This window comes from Lathamus discolor, chromosome 2, assembly GCF_037157495.1.
Source record: "Lathamus discolor isolate bLatDis1 chromosome 2, bLatDis1.hap1, whole genome shotgun sequence".
NCBI classification, from domain to species: domain Eukaryota; kingdom Metazoa; phylum Chordata; class Aves; order Psittaciformes; family Psittacidae; genus Lathamus; species Lathamus discolor.
The window spans coordinates 9,523,308-9,545,757 of NC_088885.1; the positions used below are offsets into that span (position 1 = coordinate 9,523,308).

General features: G+C 40.4%; 1 protein-coding gene across 6 annotated transcripts in view; it reads left to right on the plus strand.

Moving 5' to 3' along the window:
- TPK1 (thiamin pyrophosphokinase 1) overlaps positions 1 to 22,450 on the plus strand; it is a 285,344-nt gene that overhangs the window by 134,234 nt on the left and 128,660 nt on the right. For all 6 annotated transcript variants that reach the window (XM_065665656.1, XM_065665659.1, XM_065665658.1 and 3 more), the window contains one exon: positions 6,598 to 6,670. In XM_065665656.1, coding sequence (XP_065521728.1) covers positions 6,598 to 6,670 — 73 coding nt within the window. The remainder of the gene's footprint in view (positions 1 to 6,597; positions 6,671 to 22,450) is intronic.

A 22,450-nucleotide genomic window follows, 5' to 3' on the forward strand; every position in this document is an offset into this window, starting at 1 on the left:
CAAAACCACATGCTTTTGTGCAGCTTACACTGAGGCACTGGTGCTTATTCTGCCACTGAATTACTACTCTGCCCTGAGCCATGCTGCCCTGTGCAAGGATGGAAACTCACAGCTCAGCCCCATTTTTTTCACTCCTCTTGCCAAGGGGCCAACAGCAAGACTTGGTGCTTGAGCCTGGGAGGTGCTGAGTCTTCTGAAAGGTGCTGCCGAATAGTTTCGGCTTTAATTGGCTCTAAGGTGATGGCGACATTACAGTCATGTAGCCTTTCTTTTAAACAACATATCCGTCTGTAAGTAATAAAAAAGAAGCCATGGGTACTTAGGAGCAGCCTCTGGGAGCTGCTTGTCCTGTGCACACTGGGTTTCTCCCCAAGTACTTGTACTTACCGGAACATAGGAGGCTGTTCAGCACCATGGAAAACAAGGGAGCAGTTAGTCCTGGAGCATCCCTTTATTTTGTACTGTGGTGATTGTAGCTGGAGAACAGGTTCAAATCTTGACAATTTAAAAGAAAAATGCAATAGTTGTGGCTATCATTAACACTTTGACTCTGAGGGATAAGGTTTTGGGGCAGGGTGTTAGCTGCTTGATTTTGGTTAATGATAATGGGAGCAAGCGGGCTGTCCCCTGCAGAAGATGTCCCCCTGATGTGTGCTTTGCATAGCAGCTTGAGCTGAAGGTAATACGTTCTCCAATTTATTTCGGCTATTTTTTTACTATTTGCAAGGTGACACTGCATACTAGGCAAGCATAAATGAATGCATTATTGCCCTCATATCTTCACACACTTTTATCTTTTTCTTTAAATCATAGTGCTTGCAAATGAAATAATACTTTTATGCTCTTTTAGCACTAAGCTCTTTAAAAAGTAAGGAGAAAAGAGGCTGTTCTCCAAGGTTGCCAAGTATTGCCAAGTACTTTTAACCACGGAGCTACCTGTCTGCAATCCACAGATGTGGTTAACAGTCTGTGCCGAGAATTCTGGCAGGGTCACACCAATCTGCTCTCTGTGTATGGCCCGATGTGTGTGTATGATTGCTTCCTGTGTTAAACTGCATCTGCAACTGTTGTTGTCTCCCCAACGCCACCACCACCACCCCTTTTTGTTTTTAATCTTGTTAAAACTCATCTGGATTTTCTGTTACCTTATTGCAATATACAAAATGTTGTTTGCCAATGATGTTCTGTGTAAGCAATTGCATAATGAACAGTAGGGTTTATTAAGGTCTTAGAGGAAAGCACAGGCAATTGGGGTTTCTTTTGTTATTTCTTTCTGAATTCATACAGCAGCTAGCACAACGCTGTTGTTAGTGCCACCGTCATAGAAACACTCTGTAGTGATAAGGGAGGCTTTGTGGGTTGACATAAGCAATGTGAACCATGGAGTCAGAAAAAGTGAGCTAGCTGACTTCAGGAGAGTCTTTGATTGGGAAGTAGATGGTGGAGAAGGGAAAGGACTGTGCTTTAGCTGTTTTTTAAAGGCCTGATGATGATAATAAGTAGTGGAATCCTTCACGTGATTTGTTTGAGATGAACCAAACCAAAATGCTTTTTTATGGTCAGTTTGAGGTTCATTGTGTTGGTATTTAGTGTTTGGTTCAGAGCTTCAGGTGTGATTCTTACTTGTGGTCACCTTGCAGGTAATACTGGGAAGGTATTTATAGATTGAGTAGCCAGCAGCTCTGAATAGATCTTCCAGTCTGATGTTTCTCCTTTCCAGAGGAACTTGCCTCTGAACAGCTAGATAGGGCACCTGAGTACGCTGCTTTGAGACAAGAGAGAAATGTCATCTGCCTGTGCTGTACTTGTCTCCAGGAGTTAAAAAGGCACTTTGATCTTCATAGCAGTTAACAGTATACTTGTGACAGACTTAAACAACTTAACACCTTTCTGATGAAAGCAGCCCTCACTCACCCTTCTAGTCAAGACTGACAGTGAGGAGGGCAAGGTGAAAGTGCACTAAAATGGTCAGCAAATGTGGGTTTGGGGGCATTATATTTGCTGGGCTTTTTTATTAAACTGTGATTTTAACAATTATCCCAAAGTGATGCTAGAGTGCTTTATCTTCTGTACTCCCAACTAGAAGATGCTTCTGAAAGTCAAAGCTGGCTGCTTCATCTTCAGTCAATTACAATTATTATCTTCCTTTCTTTCTACTGAGAAGCAGCTTGTTCTGTTGGTCCAGGGTTAAAAGGCACTAGTTTTGAGACTTATTTTTATCAGTGGAAGAAACAGTGCAGGGAACCCATTCCATGCTTCTGAATGGTACAGGTGGGACACGTACCGCTTGTCTGCGTGGGAATGTTTGCTGTGCTCTAACTGAAGGAAGCAAAGGGTACCACAGATACTGCCTTTAAATGCTCATGTCTCTGATGTTAACATTTGTTTAAAGAAGGTTAATTGCAGGCAATTATGTGCTAAAGGAGCTACATCACACGAAAAGTCAATAGTACTAGGAAACTGTAACTTTGAATTAATGATAGAACTGAACAGTTATGCCAGAGCAATCTATTTAAGGAGGAGGCAGCACAGTTTTTTACTATAAACTGCTAGTGTGATCTCTTGGGTTTTCTGTTTTCTTTTTTATAACCTGATAAACAGGCATATTTGCCACCCCCCACTGAATTCTGAAAGTGAGTGAATAAAGGAGCAAGTATTCTGATGTTAGAAATGTAACATGCTGTTCATTAGTGGGGAATATTTAAAAGTAAAACAGCTTCATGAATTAAACTGTGTCCATTAGATGGGTTACTTGAAGGCAAAAGGCACAGTTGTGTTTACTTAGCATGAGAACCTCAGAGTTTAAATAGCTGCTATTTATTTTGTAATCTGTGTCTATGGCAAGATTCAATGACTGTTTTATGGCACTGGTGACTGAGATTTCATTAGTGTATCTTGAAACTATGGCAAACCTGCTGGAATCTTATTCTTTTCCTCTTGCTGCCCAGCCCGGCATCCTGGGAGCTCATAATGCTGTTCAGACAACATTTACCCTTTATCCAGTTGGGATAAATCCCCTAGGTGGGATCCATCTCAAAATTTGTGAGAAATGGTGCTGGTTGCTTTCTTGGTAAACTGGCTAAACCTTTAAAGGTTTCATATTAAACTCTGGGTTTAAAACCCCACTATTTATATACAGGAAACATTGTCTGCTCTGGAAGTGCCTGCAGGTCCTTATCTGAAAGCATTCCTGGCCTACTGATTCCAAACTCATTTTAGATGGATGCTGTATGGCTCTAAAATACCCTGAAGAGAACAAACCCCGAAACAACAGCAACAACGAAGCAACAACCTAAAGCCAAACAAAACCCCTTAACCTCCAAAAAGGGAAACAGAATTAGAAGAGGAAGAAAGACTCCAGCTGGCCCAAAGCTTCTAAGGATTTTTTCATTGCTCGGTGCTTGGCAGCTCTAGAAAAGGCTTGGTAGAAGATGCTGATCTCACATGGATTTCATACTTACCTCTTGAGGATTATGGAGTTGGTTCACTCATGATAAATGTCAGTGTAAAGCATCAGAGAACCAAGCCAGCTGAGCTGGTCATGACCTTATATCCAGAGTGATAATTAATAGCTAATGAGAGTGGTGAAACATGGTTCCGAAGTGGAGGGTAGAAAAACATAGGTTAGATTAATAGAATACCTGATTTTAATCCAGACTTTAAATAAGAATGGCTGATTTAGATTTAAAGGAGGTGCCTTTCTTGTTGCTTTTTTTCTGACATAATTTCTTCCACTCACATAGTAGTAAGCTTGATACATGATTCTCCGGAGCCTGTTCTCCTGAACTAGGCTGTGCTCTGGAGTAAATACAGAACTATAGCATAGCAAAGAATTGAAAACCAATCATTACGTTTATATTCTTAAACTACTTCACTATGAGGTTTTTTCCATATATATGTCTCTGAACTATTTCCCCCTTTTCTCTGTCAGTTGTGCTAATCTTCACTGAGGTTAGTCAGCCTGGGACAGCTTAGACTAAGATAGAATGACTGTTCTTCACTCATGTTAATTAGAGAAAAGCTCTGATTTGATTCTGCTCACCTGACTCAGGCAGTTTGTTTCACAGAACTCAAAAGGACCAAGCCAAATATACCTTTTCACTCTTGACTGAAGGCTGGCTTGCTTTGTTGGGTTGTATAGCCTACGAGTTACAAAGAGCCGCCATCTGACAACAAGGCTGAAACACTTTATGATGTTTGTGAGGCAGACAGTGCAAGTTGAGATTCCTCAGGATTCATCAGCAGTGATTTTGCAAATTGTCCTTGTTTCTGGCATTTCTAAAAAGGAAGGAGAGGAGAAGAAAGACATTCTGAAGTTCCCAGCCACAATTCCTTATCCTCGGTCAGTCGCTTCTGGCGTTGTGGTGGCTGCAAGTGAACTGTTTAGAGAGGACGTTTTGAAAATGGATGTTGCAATTCCTGGCATAGGATATGTGTTCAGGCAGCGTGGCCAGGAGCCATGGCAGAGCACAGGGGACGTGCAGTGGAGATTTTTGCTTGCAAAAATGCAGACAGAACTTTAGCTAGCATTTGTCATGAAAATGGCTTTACTTTGGATGAGAGCTAAAGCTGCAGGAGCATTTGATGCTGAGAAGATACTTATTTGGCTAATTCTGCTCCCAGTTATGCCTCTTGAAGCACTCAGGAGAAATGGCTGATTATCTAAAAGCACAGCAGTCTGTAGTTACTGTAGAGAAAAAAACATGGCAGAGACACTTTTGGATTTATGAACCACATTTCAGTGAGATAAACAACCTAAAGACATCTGCTTTTCCATCAGAGTGGATGTGTGTGTCATACCAACTTGGCTTTCCGTGACAACTGGCTGTTGTTCTTCCTGGCAACCTGCTGGGATGCCTCCAGGGCTCACATTTGGGGCCACTGGACTGAGTTTACTATTAATGGCTTTGCTCCAATCAGGAAGAAGTGAAAGGAAAATAACAAATGGAAAGAGAATACCTGTAGTTCTTTAGGCTTGTTGCATTCAGCGAGTATTTCATTGGGAAAATAGTGGAAAGGTAAAAAGGCAGCAATTTAAAATTTAGATTTTGAAAACATGGTGTTTTTTGTGTGCTGAAAAGGTCAGCTGCACATTGAAGAAGCAGATCTACTTGGGCACATGAAACAGACTTGGGCACATGAAACAGAGCACTAAAGCATTTGCATTTCTTCTGGCTGGTTTGTGTGTCCTCGATAAATCCTGATGCAGAAGGGACTGCCCTTGCCCCGGCTGTGAGTGTGGGAGCATCACCTTTGGAGGGATTATGTTTAGTACATATCCTTTCCTGAAGCCTTAGTACTAGCAGAGAGCAATGAATTAGAAATGCCGCAGCTGCACATGAACTAACTCACAACAGTTGCACTTACCAGCTTCTGGTGAAGCAGCTTTCTGTTTTCAAAGGAAATGGTGGCCAGTGACTGCGTGTCTCTTGAAATCTTAGAGCAGAGCCAAACACGAGGTTCGTACCAGTTTTTGCGTGGGGGATGTTGTAGACCCTGCCACGTTCTTCTGAAATCATGGGGAAGAAAAACATGCCCCAAAATGCTTTGCCCAATTCCTTGTAAATCTGCTTGAGCTGTAAAAAAGTTTGCTGCCGAACTCCCATGCACCTCATGAAGTATAGTAACCTCGGAGAAGAGGAACTATGTATTTAAATGGTTAGAAAACACTGAAATCACAGCTTCGATTTCAAAACTTGGTTCAGCTTGATGTGTTGAAACAGTGGCAACACTTTCACCTGTTGTCCTGGCTCCAGGAATTATGCAAGATGGAAAACTGTATTCCTGTGGGGTCGGTTGGTTCGGTTTGGTGTAGTTTTCTTCTTTTCCCATCCTGTATTTTTAAGCCGTTCTTCCTGCGGCACAGACGTTTCATTATGAATTTGGTGAGAATTTGTATGGTAAATATTTTGAAGCATTCTGCAATTAAAAAGTGCGAACAGCAAGTTGAGATAAATATGCCAGCATTATTTCGATCTGCTTTGCGGTAATGTGACCACACAAATGATAGTTAGGATTTTGAATCGGGTTCATACACGTTTTGAACATCCAAGGTATGATTTAACAATCACTGAGCATTTGGCTCCCATATTCTGGGGTGAATATTATTAATAACCAAGGAGAAGAGCAGAAAGGAGATGACATCAGTAACAACTAAAATACAAGTCTTTGGAACATCTGTGGCATACCAGCTGTCCAAGAAGCATCATCATCATCTTCTGTTAGAAGATATCCTCCAAGGCTTAATGTACAGCACTCAGATATGCTTTTTCAGATACTTTGCTGACTAAATGATGCATTTGAAAGATACTTGAGGGTTGTCTTTCCAGAACCATGCACATACAAGTCTTGCCTTACTCAGGAGATGTATAGGCATCTAGGCAATGTGTCGATCCCTCAGCAAAGAAGGGGCACTGGTTTACCAGTTTTACAGTTCATCTGTTACTTCATTTTGTATCACCTCGTATTGGCTGTTGTTTTAACACACTTTTAACTAACTCCTGTTCCCCTCAGAGATTAATGCTCTTGAAAAGATAAATAGTAAATGTAGAAAGATGGATTACTTTTTCATTTCACTCCTCATTGCTTTCCTTTCAGCTTCTTGCCTGACTACATCAGTGGTGATTTTGATTCCATTCAGCCTGAAGTCAAGGAGTACTACAAGGTCAAGGTAAATCAAATCTCTGATGAGTTTGTGTGTTAGAGCACTGTAGGATCCAACCCATTAGTGCCCTCAGTGGTCAAGTGATTCTGACTCCGCTGGTTTCTTTGAGGCTTCAGTTGTGAAGCACCTTACAAACTCAGGCGTGCTGTGCTCGGCACTGTACTGATGCTTAAAGTAAAGGTGGGAGGTGTGATCCTGCCCAAACCTTGCTGGAGATTATGAGCAACTAAGCAACTAGGGTAAAACTTCCTGAAAACTCTGTGCCCTCTTTTACTCCATGAGATACGGAGCAATAAGGATTAACCTCCCGTGATGCCCACACAGCTGGCACCCACGGACTTTCTACAGAGAGTCCCTCTGACTTTTTTCCTTGTATGACTTTACCTTCTTAGCTGCAGATGGAGACATCTGTCTGTTCCTCACCCACTGAAGCACTGAACACCCCAACTACTTTTGCTTCACTAGTAGGGTGCCCTCCTTAACCGGTTTTCAGACAAATGCTGCATGCATTAATTTATTCCCAGTGTAGTCACCGTGTTTCCGGTGAGCAACATAAAGGTACACTTGCATTTCTTTGGTATTAGGGCTCAAAATTCTGCCTTAATTATGACTTGTTTGGTGTTTAACACTTCACCTGCCTGCCTCTATGGACTTCTGTGCTGAGCTCAGTTCTTTACCTCCCGTCTTGGACCACAGGGTTCTGCAAAATCAGAGTCTGCTTCAGTGTGCCAGCTTATCTTTGCAGCAGGCGGTGCTTGCAGGAGCAGGAAGTGTTTGATCCTTGTGAGCCAGTGGACTTTAAAGGTCTATGATATGTCTGCTGCTAATTCAATGTGTGAGGCTGAGATTTGCCTAAAATCCCCCCTGATTGACTAGGATCAATCAGGTAGAACAAAAGGTTTCCAACAGTGAGGGGAGGGCTGGAGGAGTGTGTAGGGCTGGGTTTGAGTCCCTCTCTGAGCGGTGCATGGGTACTTTTTGCCATGTTCTACCTCACTGAATTAGAAGGAAAAGTGTGTGATGGCTGTCCGACTTGGAAGGACAGCTCAAGGATCTTTGGTTACAGCTTGGGAAGTGGAAATAAAATAAAAAGCTTTGGATTAATGCTATTCATTACAGACTGGAAATTTATGACCTGTAAGTAAATGGTGAAATCACAAAACACACTGCTCTGTTTGCCACGGGTGTTGGTATTAACACTTCTATAAACTGCATGTTGGTGGGTAGGTTAAGTCCTAAGAAAGAATATGGTTTAAGGATTATCCAAGAGACAGGGGAGATGGAAGAGGGAGGAGGGGGAAGAATGGAATAGGATATAGAAGGGGATAAACTAAGCTAATACAAGAAGGATATGGACCTATTGGAGCAAGTCCAGAGGAGGGCCATTCGTTAAAAAAGGAAGAGAAGATTCATTAAGGCCAACAGAAGGGTGGAGCTATCAGATACATGGAGTTAATTGGAAGGAAAGTGAAGCAAACAGCAAGTGCTAAGTATTCACCCTCTGCACCCCCGTCTGCCTTCACATATGATGCACAGGGGAAAATGAGACCAACTTTTCTATCACTTAAGTTTGACTTGACTGCTGTAGATTCATCTGCCAGATGGATGGCAGGTGGTGTGGAAGGAGCTGGAGGTTCCTTTGGTATTTTTATTGCCATGATTTAATCTAGACCAGGAATTAAAGTGATTGTTTTTTCCTGTGTGTTTGTGAAGCTGAAGTAAGTTTCTCTGTGGACTTTATAAACATGCTTTATAGTTCTGTTAAGTATGGTGATTACAGCAGAGTGCCAGAGTGACCTTTTTGTTTTAAATAAATGCTATCCGTATTGACAGAAATGAATACATCATGACTCTATCTGAAGACAGCACACCACTTGTTAAGAGGTGTTACTTTTGCACAGTAAAGCTTGTGAACACTGGTTATTGAGTTATAAAACATCCTCATTTACAGGTGTTTGTGTCAAAGACAGCCTAGGGTAGCACTGAGTAAGAAGGGGGAGTATTAAACTCTGTGTGTGAAACTAATTACGGTTCTGTGAAGCACTGTCTGTAAGTTGTGTATCATCACCACTAAAGGAGGACAGGCCTGACTCCTCCATCACACCAGCTTCATGCCAGGAGGTTACTGCTAGACTCGGGAGGTTTTCTACCTCATTCATGTGATGCAAGCAATAGCAGAGATATGCCAGTGCAGGAAACATGACATACAGATTTCTGAAGCCAAAGAGTTTTACTGGAAGGGATATCTTCAAGCCAATTCCTCTGGTGTTTTCAGTTGAGCAAGGATTACATGACAAGTGTTTCCATCTTTGCTTAAGAAGGATTATTGTTATTGTGTTGGAGAACCTTATTTATATAAATCTCATATATATGAAGCAAATAAATCTATTTTATCTCTTAGGTGTGGCTTGCCGTAGTTAGTAGATGGAAAGGCAAAAGTACCATTTCTTCACTTGTGTTGGAAAGTAATTGTGTAATAGACTTAAGAGTGGGATGTGCAAGTGATGGGTTAAGAGGTGCTTTTGGGAGAGAATAAGTAAGCATGCATCATAGATTATTCAGCTTTACTTTCTTTCTGCAATGTTGGTTTTGCCTTATTGGCTCATCAATTAGGTACTTGTAGTCTTTTAGACTTTTAGATTAAGAAATTACTGATGATTTCTCCCCTTTCTTGGAATTAAATTATTAAAACTGGATAAAACCTCACCACAACTGGAAGTGGAATATCATGTGTAAATTTTCCTTTTAAAATCAGATTGCACTATAACTGAAGAATAAAGAATAACAATTCAATATTATTTTTTATTCTCTGTATTTTCTGTCATTGTTAAAACAGATATTGAGAAGAGGTTTTGTACTTTCATGATAAATATGCATGTTCATATGATGGTGTAATAGATGTGCTGGCAATCTCTGTAGAGTCTGAAGTGCATTGGAAACGACACTGCACTAAGGGAGGTGATATTTTTGTCATTGCGGTTTCATCTGTTTCTTGCTTTAGCTAAATGCTTCTATTATTGAAACCTTTTAAACATTACTTTGAAGTTAAAGCAGCTGTTTGTCTTGTTATGCCTCAAACAAGGCTCATTTTCTGAAGTTTTGAGACCAAAGCCATTATCTAAAATTATACCAAATCTGTGCTTGTGCCTAGAAGCAGAAGGTTAAATCCAGTGCCCTTTGAAATCCAGATTATGCTGTTTATTAAAATCCTATTTTGGCTTTTCTGCTAAGCAAACTTCATGTGCTTTAAGAGGCTTCTGTAGACTTAGACTGCTTCAGATCTGTAATTAAATCATAGAATCATAGAATCGTTAGGGTTGGAAAGGACCTTAAGATCATCAAGTTCCAACCCCCCTGCCATGGGCAGGGACACCTCACACTAAATGCTGCAAACTTATTTACAAGTCCAGTGCTTTTCCTATTACCTTTTCTTTTTAAGCCCCATAGAGCTGCTTATTTTTGCGGGCACTTCTGCAGCTGTAGCAGTTTCCCTTTCCTTTTCCTATTACATTTCCAGGGTTTAATGGTTATCAGGCTGTAGAAATGTTTCATAGGTGTGGTGTGCCTATTGCCTTTTTGTTCCACGATAATGTGCCTATAATTAGGTTAAAAAAAAATGTATTTGTAGCAATGTAGTAGTGCTTGTACATCTTCTACACTTTCTTGCTAAAGTGCATCCTTTAGTGTCATGTTCCATGCTTGTTTTCTGAGGCCAACATTTTTAATCGTTTCGGGAAATGACAATATTAATTGATTCCCCTCAGTTATTATCATTTAAATACATACAAACACATTGAGTTTTTTGTGAGTCCTTTACTTTTTACCCCTAAATATTAGTATTTTTTAAAGAAATAGTTTTTAATACAGGATGGGACTTTAAATATGAAATTTGACTCACTTAAAGCATTCTTGTTAGACTGAACTGTTTTCCAAGAAAAGCATGGCTCATTTTAGGGCCTCATTTCTTTGGGAGAGGTTTTAAGGTTTCAGAAGGCTCTATAAAAGTTTGGCAGGTAGATCTGAAACATTTCGGTCTTGGTGTTGAACAGGCTACTCCTACTTGGCCATCATCACTTAAGCTTTCAAGCGATGCCTTGTTTTCTGTGTCCTGCTGAAGACATCTCTGAGAACTATAAAATACGCTGTGCTTCTGAAGAAGTCCAACTTCTGATGTGTTGAGGGTGCCCAGGGCTGCCTGGACCAAGTTATACCTTTTATTTTTCCTCTTTTTTAACGGATGTGCATTCACTAAAAGAGCCTCAGTGTCTTAATAAAATTGAGGTTCATCAGGTTAAAATGATACGTAGGGCTGGAATGGTCCCATTATTAATAGCTTCGAGTAAATTGCATTGCAGTTTAGGATTTTGGACTGGAAGCTTCCTGTATGCCTTAGTCATGTAATTATTCAATGGGAGCTTTCATGAAACAGTTCCATTCTTGAACAGTATGTCAGAGGGCTTGTCAAGATTGTGCTTCCAGGTGAGTTGTGTAGGTGATTTGGGTTATGTGGATTTCTTACTCGTGCCAAATGAAAGTAATATCATAATGTTCCAGAAATCTCATACTTTTGTAAGAGATGCTGAGCTCAGTGGCACTTTTGTAAGGACAAACATGACAGACAATCACACTAGGTCAGACCAGAGGCTCATTCTTCCAGTGTCTTGTCTCAGCTAGGCTGGTATAGAATACCTTTGAAAGCGTAAGTATGCACAGTGATGCTTCTTTGATATACTTGTTCATCTCCCACAGATAATATGGCTTGAAGATTTCCTATCTCACAAGTGGTATCTCTGTGTTTAATCACTTCATGGATTGATTTGATTTGATTTTCCCCAAGTTGGTTTATGCACTACACAGATGAGACTGCAAGTGTCCACAAAAGAAATGGTAATATGTTCCCCAGTTCAAGTACAGTAAAGAAAATCTATCTTTTGGATGTTATTTTGGTTTTGAGCCTGACTTTTGATAGTCACATTAGATTCTCCTGGGTTTTTATCTTGTGATAAAGAATGGAAAAACGTACTTTAACCACTTTTCCACTCGTGTTGTGGTAGTATTAGTATGATCGTGCCTACCATTCCTGTAGGTACACAAGAGGGGGTGTGTGGACAGGTAAACCAATGGAATATTGCATATGTCATTAAATTTTTGGCCTAAAAGTATGTTCAGCCTATGCAAATGTTCATATTCTGCTGAGTTAGTGTCTGTATAATGGCTGGGAAGTCCCCTTGAAGAGAGTCTTCCGTAAAGCGAAGGGTTTCAGGACTCTGGGCTTGTGTGGTGCTGTTCTTATGTGCTGGTTTAAAACAAAACCAAGACAAATCTCTGTGCAGTTCTTGATATGATTCTTTCTGTTTTCACCAAGGAAGCAGTTTCCAGAAAACAGTGTATCAGTTGAAATGCATATGAGGTTTGGGGGGGAATGGACACGACAACCAAACAAAACCAAACAAAACCCAAAGTAACAAATTCAGTTATACAGCCCTGCTTCTTTTCAAGTAATGTGTGCTCTTTGTGTTACCTCCTGGAGTTGCACATCGCTCCTTTCTAACCTGAAGAAACAACTAAATCCTACTTGTGCTGTAAGATCAATATAACATCAGTGCGATTCAGCAAGTTTTGAGGTCATTGAGAGTCACTGTGTATGTTTATTAGGACCCGAGTCAGGCCCTAATTTATCTGGTAGGATAGAAAATGCAATTTGACCAAGTTCTCATTCCCTAAAAGAAGCGCTACTCTATTTTCCTTTGCAGTATTTTGCTACTTGTTACGTAGCTTTGGGAGCCAGTGTATAGAAATTAAGTGATCAAACTTTTATTAGAGGTGGTTTGTCTTTCTTTTGCTTTGGTTCGAAATGACAGTTTGCAGGTTATGAGCTGTTTTCTCACAAGTGCCTTTGCTGAAGCTCAACTGCCTGACAGCAGAATATGCAAGGAAACAGTGCACCATATAACAAAAATGATGCTGGTGGTATTTTAGTCTTGCATCCAATTTCAGTTTAATATTATGTTGCAGGACGAGATTTACTTCTCCCTTTCACTGGTTATGGCCCGAGGAGGGGAAAGGGTAGAATCTATATTGCAATAGTATTTGAGTTACTTCCAAGAGTTTTAGAAAACGTAATGTGGTGTTAATCTCTGACAGAAGTCATTGCTCTGCTCTGTCAGCCCGTGATGGAGAAGGTAAGGGAAAAGTTGAGAAAATAGAAATGTACCAAATTAACTTCATTTCCAGTGCAAGGAACACACCAAAAAAAAAAAAAAGGTGTTTTAAGCAACAGCTTTATCTGGAGGAGGAAATTGTGTTATTGAGTTATTTTGTGATTAAGTCTCTTCACACAGAAGAGGCAGCTTTCATATGGTACTAGTGGTTGAAGACTCAGATGATAAGTCTTTTAAAGTATAAGTAGGATTTATACATCCATCTCTTTTTGGGGACTTTAAGATAACATTTTTCCTGAAACACAAGGCCCAGTGCCCGTGCACTGCTCATCAGAATGGTTTCCAATGAAGCTGCAGAACCCACATCCTCACAGCTCATGCTGTTCAAATTCAAGTTCAGCCCAAATGCCCTGTGGAACGTGTAAGCTTGATTGTGTTGTGGGGAAGCCCATTAGCTAGCCAAAACATGACTTGGGCCAACAACAGGAACACAACCCTTGACCATTAACCAAGAAAAAGGTTCCCAAAATCCTGATGCTACAACTTGTAAGTATTTTAAGAAGCATCTTGGCAGCCTCTGCAAGTGATTTTATTGTGCATCTCGTCAAAGAGCAGGCAGGCAGCTCTCATTTCAGAAGCAAAATGAAAAGATGCAGTCTGTTGCTCATTTCGAAGCAGGAAGGTTTGCTGATGGGCTGGAGAGGAGGAATGCTTCTGATGTGCTTTTATAGACCTGGAGCAAGCAGTTTGGTGAGTGCGTTCTTTTGCTTTACAAGGAGGATGTGGACTGCTCAGGATCATTCTCCTTAACCTCCAAATTGCAGAGGCTGATCCACCAAGGCAACCATAAGCTTTGCTTCTTTATCTTTGACACAACTGTGACCTTAAAAAGGCACAAGAAATTGGGTTACATGATCCAGGACTACCGTACCTTTACTTACCATATTACCCTCATGGTGTTTCCACTTGCTTCTCTTACAGCACTACAAAGAGTAGTTACAAAACCTTTTTTGTTATAAAACCTCAAGGATGCACGAAGATTAGATTTAGTCTATTTGTGTTCATGCAGATAGGTGAATGCTCTGCAAGCCTCTAAATGGAAAAGAAAGAGAAAATGATTTCTGTTGTTTAGGTAGAAATGTTGAAAGCTTTTGCAGCTTGTCAGTGAAACAAAGAATAAACTAGAGTTGCCAAATCTGAACTTGCTTGTATTCATTAACTTAAGCATGGAAGTGTTGTGTTATTTGGAGTTTTGATATAAACCAAGACACATGTGGAGTCCAAGAGGAAAATTCAAGTGCAGCTTCTGGAGCACAGATGGTTATTTTACCTTACTGAATTACGATTTGGTCAAAACCATGTGAAATGCAAGATTTGGTTTAACGGAAGATTTGGTTTTATAGCTGCACCCAGAAATAATACAAGATAATAAAGGTTGCATTCACTACTACTAGGAGGAAATTGAACTTAAGATGTATTTTTTCCAAAGAAGACCATTAGAGGCAGAGAAATACCATTATGGGGGTGAGGAGGAACGAAGGGACTCAGGTTCTGGCAGCTTTTAATTACAGCTGGCTAGGGAAAGCTCTGCAAATTGGACTGTTTTCTCATACATGATGCCTTCTCCTTTTATTCTTCTGTCCTGTAATTCCTGACTGTAATATTCTTTTGGCCTCTTGCTGTTTTCACTGTCACCAGTAAGCATTTGAAGCTCTTTTTCTGTTTCGATTCTGCTGTTTTCTTTGAGTGCTCAGTAGAGCCCAGCAAAGAGGAGTTGGATGAAGGTTTGATAAGCTGACTGTGCAGGAAGCTCGGCTGAAATCCAGTGAGTCTCAGGACCAGTGTGAGTTAGTTTGTGTTCTGATGTGCTGTTGCGATTCCTTCATTTGAAGAAGCTGTGACAATCTTTGATTAAAAAATAATAAAAGCTCCTTAAGTCAGATAGATGTGGAGGTATCGTTAGAAACGGAAACAGTCCCCTATGTGGTAAAATGAGTTAAGAGAGAAAAACGGCATGTCAGGGGAGAGGAAAATGAGGAATGGAAACTGAGAAAAAGGCAGAAGCTTTTTACAAAGTTAGATAAAGGTAGGCATTTTAAGAGAGGAAAATGAAGGTAACATCAGCAGAGGGTAGGAAAGAGAGTGGGCCAGAAACAGAAAAATCTCCTTGACACATCAGCAAATTAGTTCTGCTGTCATTTTTTGCAGCTGTGAAGAAGTGAGTGTGATAAGATAAACACACACACATGGAAACTGTATTTTACTAACCCAAAAGTGAGACTTTCAGTTACTAAGAATGAGTGCATGGGTGTTATTTTGTTTGGCTGGGGTTTTTGACTGTTTCAAATGATTTCGTTCAAAGTTAAAGTAGGAAAACCTGTGTGTATTCCATCCTTGACCAGGATTTGATGGGAGTTTCATCAGGTAAAGAACAGAAAGTCATACAAGGAGCTTAAAACATAGAACTACAGTGGAAGCTGGAATGTATTTATAGTAACCATAGGAAGGTTTGGGTTGGAAAGCACCTTAAGATCATCCAGTTCCAACCCCCTGCCATGGGCAGGGACCCCTTCCACTAGGGTAGGTTGCTCAAAGGCCAATCCAACCTGGCCTTGAACACTGCCAGGGATGGAGCATTTACCACTTCTTTGGGCAGCCTGCACCAGTGTCTCACCACCCTCACAGGGTGTATGAACTTCTTCCTTATATCAAACTTCCCCTCTTTCAGTTTGAACCCATCACTCCTTGTCCTGTCACTACAGTCCCTGACGAAGAGACCCTCCCCAGCATCCCTACAGGCCCCCTTCAGATACTGGAAGGCTGCTATTAGGTCCCCACGCAGCCTTCTCTTCTCCGGGCTGAACAGCCCCAACTTCCTCAGCCTGTCTTCATACGGGAGGTGCTCCAGTCCCCTTGATCATCCTTGTGGCCCTCCTCTGGACTTGTTCCAACAGCTCCATGTCCTTCTTATGTGGAGGACACCAGAACTGCATGCAGTGCTCCAAGTGGGCTCTCAAGAGAGCAGAGGGGCAGGATCACCTCCTTCAACCTGCAAATTTACAGGTGTTGAGACTGTTTTGTCCAAATTCTGCAGCAGCTGCTGTGATAATGTATATTGTGTTGAAGCAACTGTTAATCCAATTGAAACAACTAATTACGAATTTACTTTGCATTTATTTGATAATAACCCATCAAGTAAGGAACTGGCAATTTACCATAAGCGAGTTGACGTTGCCAGATTTCCATCTGATAAAAATGCAGCCTTCAAGAGAAGCCTTCTTTTGAGAGCTGAAAAGACTTTCCTCCTTTTAAGCTCAGCAGCAGGAGAACACCATTAGAGAACAGAGTCGGGATTAATCGTGGGCTATAACTGCTTATTGTGACCCAGCTCCACTCTTTCCTGGTGTTTTAAAGCCAGCCTCTTTTCACATATCAATATGCAGGTAAAGTCTTCATTTGTTTTGTTCAGCATCTACTGTTTCTACATACAGTGAAATGTAGCTGCTATACTTCGGTGGTTTAGATTCTCTATATTTTGATCACACTGGAAATGGTATTTGGAGGAAGAAGTCAAAATTGGAGACCTGCCTGTAGAGGCATCTCAGAGTTTGCAAGGGACTAATAACTGTGCTGGGTGTTACTGCCCTGGCTGGGACTCCTGTACTTCTAGCACTAGGTTTGTACTAAGCAATTTGCTGTGGACAGAGGGAAGGAATAATGATATGTAATGGTCTCTGTGTTCCTATTCCCTTTCCCTGCATCCCCGTTGATGTATTTGGATCTTGCTTCAAAAATACTTGTGAGAGGTAAAATGTCAGTCTTTGCCTTGACAATCTGATGGGATAATAGTGCTCACAGTGGGGGGAGACTGTATCTTTCTGTCTTCAAGTCAAACGTGGGTGTATTTCTACGGACTTTTAAGATACATTTCCTAGTGGAAATTTATAACAGGGACAGTAGTGGAGCATACTCAGGCATCAGAACATGCTCTGTATCTTATGTTTATTGCGGGGTTTTGGAGCAACTAAATGTACTCGTCAGTACCTAACATACCTACAGGGGTGCATTTCTGATGTGGCATCAATACATGTCTTACACAGCTGAATGTGGGAGGAGCTCTTCAGAGTGATTAAAAAGATCTTTTCTTCGATAAGGTTATGTTCTCAATATCTTGAGCTCGTCCCAGACTGGAAGTGGGCCATGGCCAGTCTCAGTTTCTCTCTGCTTTGCTCCCCTTCCGTAGAAAAGCCCCCTACTAGCTGTGAACCTTCAGTGTTTCAGTGCCTTAAATGAAGTACAAGTCAAATCTGTACCTTAAATGTAAAACAAACTTCTTGCTTCACTGGAAAGTCTTTTTGTACCAAGTACAGGACAGCCCTGTGTAATGTGTTTTGTGTCAATGCTGTGGCTATGTCTCAACTCCTTGCAGACCTGAAGTGCAAGCAGATGCGTAGGCAGAGAAATAAAATGATATGGGAAAGAGAATAATTGCATTTGATGGTTTTTGACAAGTTCTTCTTGAACTTGGCTTTATATAGTTTGAAAGATACAGGTATGGGTTGACAGCTTATAGATGCTGTGGAATAGCTCAGAATTCCCTGTGGCAGAAGGAAACTATGGTGGAGCAGAAGAGAGGTACCAGTGTACAGTGAGTGGTTAGATTTGTGAAGGAAACTGTCACAAATTTAAGGGACCTTAGAGAGTACTGTTACCACTTCTGTGACATACTGTTTGTGGCAAACTCAGGATGCTTTGAACGGTTAGGATAAATCTGATATGGTTTGATAAATACCAGAAAATTTTGTAAAGATGGACTGTCCATACAGTGTTTACACTCTCTCCTTTAGTTGAATTAACTTTCAAAGAAGGTGCACAGAAGATAATACAAGGGAGAATGCCTTCCTATCCTGTTGCCTGTCACCAGATCATTTATTTTTTCCCATCAAAAGCCATCCCACTTTCCTCTCTTTTTTCTTCTCCCTACTTCCAGTGATTCACTAGTTCAAAATGACTGCACCTAAGCCTTTCTTGCTGGGGGTTTTGTCTGAGTTATGATTGAAGCAAAAGCATTACAGTTGGACTCAAAATCCTGAACTAAAGCGTGGCAGGAGAGGCTGGCTTTGAAATTGCATCTTCAGAAGTGCATTAATTACATGTATTTGTGTAGTGAGGATTTGTACAGTACACAGACACACTTTCTAAATGGCCACCTTTTCTTGGAAATGATAGTGATGAGGCTATGCAATCACTGACATTTCACCCCCAAATCAGGTTTAGAGGACCTGTCTTTGGTCTTCAATGATTCAGTGGAAGGGTGTTTAGGATGTAGTTACCTAGGGCTGCAGGCAGCAAGTGTGATGAGAGAGGAGGTATCTTCCAGTTGCTGTGTTGGCAGATAATACAGTTTCTGAAGTCTCCTTGTCAGGGACTTTGGTGAGTATCCACTTTAGAAACATACAGTGTCCTCTGCATACCTTTCAGCAGTTAGTAAGTATTTACCTTCTGTATCACTGTCACAAATTTTAACGAAACACAGAAAACTGATTGGAAAGATAAAAGCACAGGATTTGTATTTCACTGAATTCATGCTTCTCTTGAAAAGCAGACCTGATTAAAATGGAAAATGTGGCACTTCGTTAATAAATTCCTCAGTTTAGTTTAAAATCATTCAAAGTAAATAGTTTTTTTTTAATGAGCTGCTGAAAGTTTAAGGGGGACAGACAAAACTGGCCACATTACCAGCTGAGCATTTGTAGCTGAAGTAAGCTAAAGAAGCTTTTTATAGGGGTCTGCTGGAAAGTCAGAGATGTATTTTTTGTTAATCATTATTATTTTATTGTAGTCATTTGACTTCAGTTCAATGCTTAGGTTTGAAAAAAGTAGAATGGTTTATTTTCTCTTTCAGTGTATGAATAAAAATGAGGTATGAGATAATGAGAAGTACTACTCATAAAGCGTGGAAGGGCTTGCTGATGAGAAACGATCAATATTATCTCTAGCTACTGAGTTCAACCACGTATGTCCAGTAAATCAGTTCACTTTTGAATGCAAGATGTGGTTAGATAAACTTATTTATGTCTCCGTAGCATATAAGATTGTTTTATTGAGTAGAGGATAGACACAACTGGGGGTTTGGGTGTGGAGCAGAGGGAAGTAATTTAATGTGGACTGGAGCAGTAGTTGGACAACATACGTAACCCAGCTAGAATACTGGATCAGGTCAGCAAGGAGTAACCGAAATGCTTTGTTTTCTAATGTACAAGAATCTTGGCAGCAAAACAGAAGAACTAAACCAACTGTTACCGGTATTCAAATAGATTTTTACAGCTTTACCAGAAATACGGCGAAGCGGCAAGCAAGGATTGAATAGAAATATTATAAGGCATACAGTGATCATGAATAGTTGGAATAAAAATAAAGATTAATGGGAAATAACTTGATCTTCAATCTTGATTTAAGATCCATTCAAATAAAATCAAGCTGCAAATTAGAACTGTGATGCTATCAATTGGAGGAATGAGCCTTCCAGGAGATTGTAGCTGGGGAAGAAGAAGCCTGAGTGATTTAAAAATGGATGCTAGAAAGTGTATGAGAAGTATTTCATGACATGTTTCCTGTAGCAGCACTGGATTGAATTTGATGAGACAGGACAATCCACCTATCCTAGATTGTAATGAGAGTCTCTCATTGCTTTGCAAAATGTGAAATGGCGGTTATGTGCATTTTAATTTAATTCCAATTTCCATCTGAAAGCTGCTTGATTTAAAGAGGAAAAACACACAAAACTGTTCATGTGGCGAATGAGAAGCAGCATTCACTGTTTCCTAGAAAAATAAAAGGATGTATAAAATTAATAATCTGATTTAAAACATGTTTAGACAGAGGGTGTGGAATTTCTTCTAAGAGTAAGCCAGACAAACAGTTCTCGGGCTTGAGTTGATGGTGATGATCAACTGAGAAAGAGCCTTTCTTTGAGGAGGTAACTTTTTGTTTTCTTTATTGTCTCATCAGTTTAGATGCTTCTGTGACCTTGGTGAAACCAGCTCGACTCTAAAGAAGCTGGCCATATGGTTTACAAGTTGTAATTCTAATCATTAAACAGTGCAGGTGATGGGTTTGTTTGTTTGTTAGACCTGTTTAATCTGCAATAAGAAATACCCTTGAAGCAAAACCGGATTTTACAATCATTGGGTTGTTTTTCTTCTGCATGTTTTTAATAGCCACTTTAATGTGACCTGATGTGATTTGCATCTGTCGTGGAGAGAAGGTGTATTTCATTTTAATGACTATATTGGTTAATTTGACAATTGATAGATTAAATCTTGTTATATAACGTACAATAAGAATAGCCTCTATTTGAATGTTGATACCAATATTCCCTTTTTAGTATTGGAAAATTAAGTTGATTTTTGCCACAAATACTGTTCCAGGACTTCCCCCCGCCCCGCCCCCCCCAATCTGATAAGACTTCTTGGTGATTTCTAAGGAATACAGCAAAAGCTAGAATTAGAGCAAAAGCATATGCCCTAATTTTTTACATCAACATATACCTGATTCATAGATTCAGATTTTAAGTGTTGTTTATTTAAATATTCAATAAACTAAATGTTAAAGTATATGCATATTGTTTTAAGCAGTTGACCTGCATTTTGCTGACTGCTGTTATGTGCATTTTAAGGTTTAACACTGGATTTTTCAAGGAAAATAAGAGTCTTTATACTTACAGAACTGACGTTCCCTTTTTACTTAACCAAATTTACTAATCCAGCTGAGTGACTACTACAGTGAACGTGTTCTTCAGCAGAGCTTCAAAGCTTTGTGCCTTTGATCAGGAAATGCAAACAAGATTCTCAGGTCACATCCGCTGTTTGACCTCCTGACAAACCAGCCACCATGTTTCATGCAAATTTTAGGTAAGAAATTCAGACAATCTATCATACGGAACAGTGTACAGATACATTCACCTGATTAGTCTGAGTATCCTGGAAGGATGGTACTTGAAAGAAAGTAGAGATGCATCTTTGCTGTAGATATATGCAGATTTTTGTTTGCTGTCATGCCCTTCTGTATCAGGCAGCTTCCACATCAAATGTCCAGTTTGTGGTTAAGGAGTGGGTTACAAGCCTGTAGTTGTGATTGACATTTTATTGCTTTTTATTATTTATGTTACCCTTTTGCCCGGTACTGTAGAATTACGGTGCAAAAAGAGAGAATGCGTTTTCCTCAGCTAAGGCAGGACATGGATATAGTGTCATAGGGAGGGTAAGAGAGACAATGAAAGAAATCTTAATGTTTATGATTATTATTTATTTTTCCTGCCCAATCAAATATGTGTCCTTGACATGCTGATTTCAGAACCAGCAGTCTATCTGATCTGGTTGTACTGCAGGCTTAGTGATTCTGGCTAAATTCCCTCAAAATCACTAGTAACATTCCTTTTCTCCTTTCCCCTGCTCTTCCCAGCCACCTCTGCCAGCACGGGCTTTGTTTCCAACTTTTGAGGCCAACTTGATAAGGTGTCCCCTGGGATGTCTTCATCCTGGTTGACCTGAGTTGTGGCTGCAGTGCTCCAGAGCCTGAGAACATGACACAAAGGTGTCTGTGGCAGCTCTCCTCAGAGCTGGCATGATGCTTGTGCACTTGGGATTTACTTGTCCTCTGCTTACGGGTCATGGGCTGCGAATCATTAATACAGGAAAGTCCTTAACCAACTGCCTGGGAAATACACAGAATGTTTAGAACTCAGAATACTTCCAGAGCTTTGCTATGCCCTTGATAACTGGTTACTATGTTTAATCATAGCATACTACTGTTGTCTTTATCATTCTGTAGTACAGGAAGTAATAAAGTCTGCTGTGACTCATTTTTCATCTAAAAAAGCCATCTGTGTAAGCATAGTACTGACCAGAAAGGCTACTGCTGCGGTTCCATCAGGTAGACAGTGTTTATTCTCCCTGCACCCTGCCTCCCTGGAGTTTTACTAATAGCTTACTTAAAACCAAGTGCTTGATTTAATCCCATCAGTGCCATTTTGCATCTCTGTAACAGAAGAAGGATGGCCCAAGATAATTCAGTAACAGAGGAAGGGATGATGTTAGTTTAGAGACGGGATAATGGGATAATACATGGGATAATACAGAATATCACTGGCAATTTCAGTTTATCAGGCATACCTTGCAAGGAACCTTTGTTCAACATTGCTAGGCCAATTTATTAACTCATTGATCCATGCCCATGTGTTTCTGAATACTTTGTTTTCCTTGTCCCTTTTGCTTTATTGATTTCATTGCACATCCCTGCACTTAATCTAGAAGTCAAATGTATGATGGTTTTGTTTTCCTTTGTGGTGTCACAGTACCTATGAGCCCTGTATGCTCAGGTCATCTTCTTCCCTGCCTCTCCGTATGCCCCCCACTCTCTTTTGAAAAGAGCAGTTCCAGAAGGGGGCTGTGCTTCCCATTTAGTTGAAGTCTCTGTTTTCCTTCCAACACAAGATGCCTTGTCAGAAGTTTTCAAAGGCCGGTCAAGGACTTTTGCCTTCCCTGAATTGCTTGCGTCATTCCAACCCTACCTATTCTATGATTCAGTATGTGAGAGTCAATTAATGCATTTATCTCCTTTCAGT